This window comes from Gavialis gangeticus, unplaced genomic scaffold (assembly GCF_001723915.1).
Source record: "Gavialis gangeticus isolate Ggan-Ray unplaced genomic scaffold, GavGan_comp1, whole genome shotgun sequence".
NCBI classification, from domain to species: Eukaryota; Metazoa; Chordata; order Crocodylia; family Gavialidae; genus Gavialis; species Gavialis gangeticus.
This window is the reverse complement of record NW_017729025.1, coordinates 64,963,188-64,969,959: the sequence shown is the minus strand read 5'-3', so window position 1 is coordinate 64,969,959 and position 6,772 is coordinate 64,963,188. Positions and strand designations below refer to the sequence as shown.

Here is a 6,772-nt window from a genome sequence, read left to right as displayed (position 1 = left end):
AATATAGATCAAGTTTTTAGCCTTATTCTGTATCACAACGGAGTGAGAATGACCTGGGGCAGGAGCCCATTGCAAATACAGAGGCAGTCTGGCGGGGATCTAGGATAGCTACACGCTGATGGGTGGAGAAGCAGATGCTCCTGGGGTGCCCTGCACCCTCCTGCCTGCAGCTGCATGCTTGGGCCTGAGTCCTGCATTCTGGTGCACTCACAACCTCATATATCAGTGCAGGGGGATCAACTGAGGTATAGGGGGGCCATCACAGAGAACATTCCCGTTTTCTGCTACTCTGTCCTCTATTGATACGAAACCTGATGCCTTTGTGTCCTCTATTTTTCTCTTAAAAAGAAAAATATTTTCTCTTGAAGGGAAACATAGAGGACATAAAGGCGTTGGGTTTCGTATCAATAAAGCACAGAGGACATGGCCACCCTACTTGAAACCAGGGTTCAAATTACACTTGGACTCTTGAGGGGGGTCTGCAAAAAAAAATTAAGCTGGTTCTTTGATTGATAAATCTACCTATGTGAAGAAGCAATCCCACCGGAGACCCCTGTTATGATTTTCAAGTCTGACAGGGGGCTTTCGTCTCTTATGCGGGGGGAGCAGTCCCCAGCCCCCCCATTATTTTGCAGCTGCGTGAGACCCCTTGGCACGGCGGGGCCGTACTCTTCTTCACCACGGTCCGACACTGCGGCTCTCAGCCTTGTGGACCCGGACTCGGACCCGGGGGAAAAGCGGCTCAGCTTCACCTTGTGTTGCCGGGGCCGGACCGGGCCTCTGCCCGCAAGCGGCGAGCGGGACTCACGCACTACCGCCTCACGGGATCTCGAGGATCCCGCACAGCCCGGCCCAAGCCTGCCGGCGCCGGACGACGTCCTCCCCACTGCCACCCGGGCGCCGGGCCGGGGCGGGGTTTAGTTGCGCCATCGTCAGGCGCCGGTAGCGGGAGGCGGCGGCGATGGCGGTTACCCGCGCCGGGCTCCGGACGCTGTGGCCCCGCGTATTTCTTAGCGGCGGCCCGGGCTTGTGCCCCCGCCCTGCGGTGAGTGAGGGCCCTTGGCGGGGCGGCAGGGAGGGCCCGGCAGCGCGGGGAGGCGGTTGCAGGCAGAGCCCGGGCGGCCCCTTGCAGCCCCGCGCGCTCGCTGTGCAGGAGCCCGGGGCGGCCCCTTGAAGAGCCACCAGCCACACGCCGGTGGTGGCCTGCCCCGCTGCCGCCGCGGGGGCTTTTGGCAGCAGCCCCGGATCCGTATTGTTGGGGGAGAAGAGCAACGTTGCAGCGAGGGAAGTTGAGGTCGGATACCAGGGAAATGTTGCTTGCTGGCAGGGTGGTGAAGCACTGGAGCAGGCTACCCAGGGAGGTGGTGGTGGGGTCTCTATCCTTGGAGGTGTTTAAGGCCCGGGTGATGGAGTTGGGGGTGGTTTTGTTTTGAGCAGGGGTTGGACTAAGATCTCCTGGGGTCCCTTTTCAGGGGGAGTCTTCTGTGAGCCTCTGGTTTGTGTGGCAGTAACACATCTTGATGTAAGCCTGTAACACACTGTTTTTCTTTTGAAGTCATCAAATACCAGCGATGAGTTCTTGAAAGAAAAGCGTGCTCAAATCATGTCTCGAGGACTTCCAAAACAAAAGCCAATAGAAGGAGTTAAGCAGGTCCTGGTTTTGGCTTCTGGTAAAGGTGGAGTTGGAAAGTCAACAACAGCAGGTGAGATTTTGTATTTAGTCTGTTACCTACTCTTTATTGCCTATTACAATGTTATAATAGGCACGTAAGCTATGTGTTTATAGGTAGATGTATGTAAAAAAAATACCTATTGTAGAGGGCCAGTCTCAAAATAAAGTGTGTTTAATAAAAATAAGGATGCTTATAATAATTAAAGATATACTATTATTAGTAAAACTAAAGAGGTTTTGGAAAAGATGTTACTTTTTACCACTTCGTAATTTTGCATTTCATTTCCTTTAACGTAAAACAGTGAAACAAGACAGGTCAGTTTCACTTCTGTATATCCTGCAGGACTTTAAAAGGCCACTGTTAACTTCAAAAAGTTCACAAAGTTTGATTTTTAAATGTACTGTTACACAAGTAACACCTCTAATTACTGCAGTAAGAAGAGATTAGAGGAAAAAACAAATCTTTCTTTTCAGTTTGTTTTCCCTGTGTTTTTCCCAGTACTTTGTAGTCAGTTTCGGTGTGTACCCTGTATTGTTCATGTGTCCTGACCTTTTAGTCAGTTGAGCTCCTCCTGGGTATAGAAATCCATCTTCATAGATATCATGTCTAGGAGAAATAGCTAAATTAGGTCTCAGTTGCACAAGTAGCTTACTGTAGACTGACCTCTGCATGCATGTGGAGACTCATTGACTTTTTGGAGGGGGGCAAGGAGAGGTGGGGAGGGGATCTCTTCGCATGCGTAAGCTTGCAGGATCAGAATCAAGGTCAGTGTTTGTTTCGTTGATTCCCATTTCCCAAAACAAAACTATAGCAAAATCAGGAATTGGGAAGGGGCTTCATGAGCACCTATAGTAACTGAAACAGCCTTGACCCATTTCTCCAAACCGCTAATTTTCAATAACTTATGTTTCTTTAACTGTATGATTCCTGGAAAGTAGAATGATTGTTTCATGTGGTTTGAGAGCAATGCAATAGTTTAACATTAAAAAATAGTTGAAATTAAAACTACTTTGAAAACACTTGTTTTTATTTGAAAACACTTTAATATTAAGTTTTCTAAATCTATCTGAAAATCTGTTCTACAAAATCCAAGTTAAGAACCTTTAACAATGCTGTCTGTTAAAAAAAAATTATAAACATCTTGAAGTCTTTTGATTGTTTTTAAATAAGAGACCTACACAATGCTAATTAATATGTACTTGCTTTTTTGGTTCATATTTTGGATTACCAGCATGGAATGTCTTGGTAAGACCTGACATAACAATAAAACAAATGCATACATACATTTGGGATGTCATAGTGGTTCGATCTTAAAATATAGTTTGTTTGTATTACTTCATTGTAGATTTCATTTCTCTCCGGATATAAAAACTTGAAAAAAATCACCTTGTATATTTCTTTACAGCATGCTTGTGGCCAATTATAATTCAGTGCTTCTGTTAGATTATCGATAGTTTGGTTTGTAAAATTGACTTTTAGCAATAAAAACAATTATATTGATATGTCCAGAAATGAAAAAGCCAAATTCATGGCTTTTAATTCCTAAGTAAAACCTGTTCAGTTTTTTGCGTGTATGTTTAAATATGATAGAGGTTGTAGTTCTTTCAACATATAAAGGGTTTGCCAAGATATATTGACTTTTAGCAAAGTATTAAATGAAAGAGAGCTCTTAAGTTTCAATTTACTATGTACCCAAGAAATATTGTGCTGCAGAGAGATTCTTGTTGTAGTGCATGTTGCATGTTTTTACTGAGGAAAATAAAACATTGGACATTTGTCAAAATGAGAAATTTTGGTATTAAGATGAACATGTAAGGGTCAGGTAGTTGGTTTGAATGACAATTCTGCATTGCATCACTGTTTAAATATAAAATTAACTTTCTTTTAAACTTGTGTTATGTTCCTTTTGTTAATAGAGGATTTGAAGAGAGATTGATTTAGACCAGTGATTCTCAACCAGGGTGCTGGAGTTAGGTGTACAAACATGACTAACAAGATGGATAAGATGTACAACCAGAGGCCGTGTCCAGAGGAGTGCAAACGTTTGTTTCCCTGGGGACAAATAGCAGCAGCACACCTTGTGCCATGTGTGCTCTGGCATATAGCAGGTTACCCTGAGTGGGGTATTCCTGCAGCAGGGAGCCTGGCTGGCACCTGGAATGTGGTGCCAGCCAGCCAGGTTTTGGGTGGTGTATGCTACTGCCACTTGCACTGCTCCACTTGTTTTTGGCATGTGGTGTGCGGTTTTTTGACCCCAGGATCTCCAGGGTCAAACCGTCTCCCCCCTCCCCTGTGTTGCAAGGTAGTGGTGCGGGGAATGCCTGCATGTGTGGTGCATGGCACCACAAACAGGTGTGCGGTGTCACATACTGCACATCCGTGTTCATCTGGATGTGGCCAGAGGGTGTGTCCCCACAAGTGGGAATGTGTGTTCCCTAGGGGCAACTGGCAGCAGCACTTATTTGTGCTGTTGCTATTTGTCCCTGGGGAATGCCCCTGCATACATGCTCTGGAGTGCAGTAAGTTGCCCTGGGTGGGGTAGGGGAGGCTGCACCAGGACCTGAGTCCAGCTGCAGCTGTTCCTCCCAGCAGCCTTGCCTGGGGTTCTGGGGGCCTCCTGGGGCTCCAGTGGTGGTGATCCTGGTTTGTGGAGCCTGGTAGGTAGCCAGAGCATAGGTCTGGCCAGTCAGGCTCTGGTTTTGGGCTGCACACACTGCTGTCACGTGCACTGCCCCAGTTTTTCAGGTCTTTTGATACTGGTGTTAGAAACCCCCCTGCTGTGCTGCAAATTAGCGGCATGGCAAATGCCTGCCTGTGCAGTGCATGTGGTTTGTGGCACTGCAGACAGATCTGTGGTGCTGCAGGCTGCACGTGCATGCTCGTCTGGAAGTGCCTAGAGGGCGCGTCCACATATGCAGGCATGTATGCTGGCAGCAGCTCAGATAGCGGCACAGATTTATGCCAGATTTGTGCCTCAGCACACGTGCCTAAACGTACACTTTGGTGTGGGGCAAGTTGTGCCATTTGGGGCAAACTGACCCTGCCAAGCTCTTCTCGGATCTTCATTCAGGGGGAGCTAGAGGCAGTATAAAAAGCTGCCCTGGTGAGCAGCTCACGGCTACTTGCCCATAGGAGCTTCTGTGGCCTGGCCAGCTAATATCTGGGGATGCTACCCTCTTGTGCCAGCTGGACTACTGAAGTAGCCCTAATCTAAAGTGGCCATTGCACTGTCTACTCACTGCAGCAGTCTGCCTATGGGGAGTGCTGCCTGGCTGTGACCTGCTGTCAGCTGCAACAGCATCTGTTCCCTTGGCTGCCACCTGCTGCGGCCCCATGGCTGCAAGCCTGCCAGACCTGTAGCAGAGCTGCCTGCACCTCTGGGCCATCTGGCAGTGAGCGGTGGCCTCACAGTTGGCCTTCAGGCGGTACTGCTGTCGCATCTTCTGGTGTCCCTGCTCTGCCATCTGGGCAGCTATCACCCAGAAGATGTGCTCTTTGGTGACCTACTTTGAACTGTCAAAGCATGTCCTGGTCCCAAATGGCCAGGGAGTCAGCCACCTCATTTGCCATCCATCTGGGTCCCCACTGCTGGCCCTGGGCAGGCTCCTGTGCCTGGGTCCCGCCACTTGCCTCGCTAGCAGAGATCCTGGTGTTCCCTGTTTAAAAATTGCAAATTCTCTGAGTAACACTCCCCCCTTAAATTCTCTTACTCATATACCCAAAATCCATGTTCTTCCACAATTAAAATGAAATGCCACTATACATAGATCAGTTGAGCCATGTTTTAATGATCTATTTACAATTTTAAAGCAACTTGGAATTTGCCTCTATCATCATCATAAAATGAATTCTAAATATCTATACACTTTGGCATTTGCTTTTTTTTTTTTATCATAAAAAAATCAGAGCTGCTCCTGTTCCCGTTGCTCACCAGGATGTGGGGTGCTGAGCAACACTATTATGCTGGTGTCCTGCCCGTACTCTTAACCCAGAGCCCTACTAGTGCCTCTCACTCCTGACCAGCAGCTCCTGCCTGCTCCCACTAGCTCCCTCCTGGTAGGAGTTCTGTCCCAGCACCAGGACATGAATCCAGCTGCAGCTGTTCCACCTGTTGCTTTGTGGCTCTGAGTAGTGCCCACCTTTGCTATTCTGTTCCCTGTGCCTGTGCCTAGGCTCCAGCAATCCCCATGCTGTTTCTGGGAACCCTTCAAGTCAGGGTCTGGGCTGGACAAGCCCCTTCCCTACCAGGCCAGCCTCCCACTGCACAGGCTGATCAAAGGGAAACATCCTACCTGGAGTGCTTCCCCATCCCTGACCCCCATCTCTCTGTCTCTTGCACACACCCCTGCTGCCACCTCCTCCTCTCCCCTCAGCCCATCACACACCCAAGTGGTTCCTGGGACCCGGAGCCATCCAGGCAGGGGCCACATGTCCAACCACTGGTGTGGGTACAGGGCAGGGCTGCAGTGTGGTAGTGGGTGGGTTTGGGGAGGTTGTGAGTGAATAGGGGTTGGTGTGGGGTTTGTGCTGGGGTTTGGGGTGGTGTGGGGTATGTGGGTGGTGGGGTTTGTGGGGGGTAGTTTGGGGGTGCAGGGTTTGTGGGTGGATTCTCATGGAGCTTATGGGTGTGGGAGGGACTGCTCAGGAGAGGTGGGTCCCCTGCATGGCGTACAGCCCCCCCTTGCAGCAGCTGCAGCGGCTGTTGGGGTGCTCATGCCTCCTCCTGGCAGAGACCTCTTGGCGCATTGCTAACTCAGACCCAGAGCCTGTACCTACTCAGGGAGCACCAGGCTGGCGCTTTCTGCCACCTGTGGCTCCCGGCGTCACATGCTATTGATCCAGGTCAGCTCGTGCCTCCACGTGCCCTTTGGGCTGGACCGGGCTGGCTCCATGCAGGCAGGACCCGGCCTGGCCTGAGGGTGCATGGCCACTGTCTGGTGCCAGGGGTCCTAGGTGACAGCAAGAGTGGCCCGGTCCTGCTTGAGGGCCTGTGCCAGTGGACAGGGCCAGCGCCATGTGCAGCCCCTGGGTCTAAGGCGGTGCTGTACGCTGCCAGGGGGCTGTGCCTGCAGCGGGCCATGAGCATCCCAACGGCCATT

General features: G+C 50.0%; 1 protein-coding gene and 1 long non-coding RNA gene across 3 annotated transcripts in view; one reads left to right on the top strand and one right to left on the bottom strand.

Moving 5' to 3' along the window:
* LOC109298682 overlaps positions 1-735 on the bottom strand; it is a 38,586-nt gene extending 37,851 nt beyond the window's left edge. The window contains exon 1 of the long non-coding RNA XR_002097676.1: positions 523-735. This is a non-coding gene — a long non-coding RNA (uncharacterized LOC109298682). The remainder of the gene's footprint in view (positions 1-522) is intronic.
* A 117-nt stretch (positions 736-852) lies between these two features.
* The window catches only part of NUBPL (nucleotide binding protein like), a 286,398-nt gene continuing 280,478 nt past the window's right edge, over positions 853-6,772 (top strand). Inside the window, exons 1-2 of one of the 2 annotated variants that reach the window (XM_019518913.1) lie at positions 853-1,045; positions 1,556-1,703. In XM_019518913.1, coding sequence (XP_019374458.1) covers positions 962-1,045; positions 1,556-1,703 — 232 coding nt within the window. In that variant the 5' untranslated portion in view covers positions 853-961. Of the gene's footprint in view, positions 1,046-1,275; positions 1,295-1,555; positions 1,704-6,772 lie in introns of those variants that run through there. The other variant, XM_019518914.1, reaches the window with a different exon arrangement.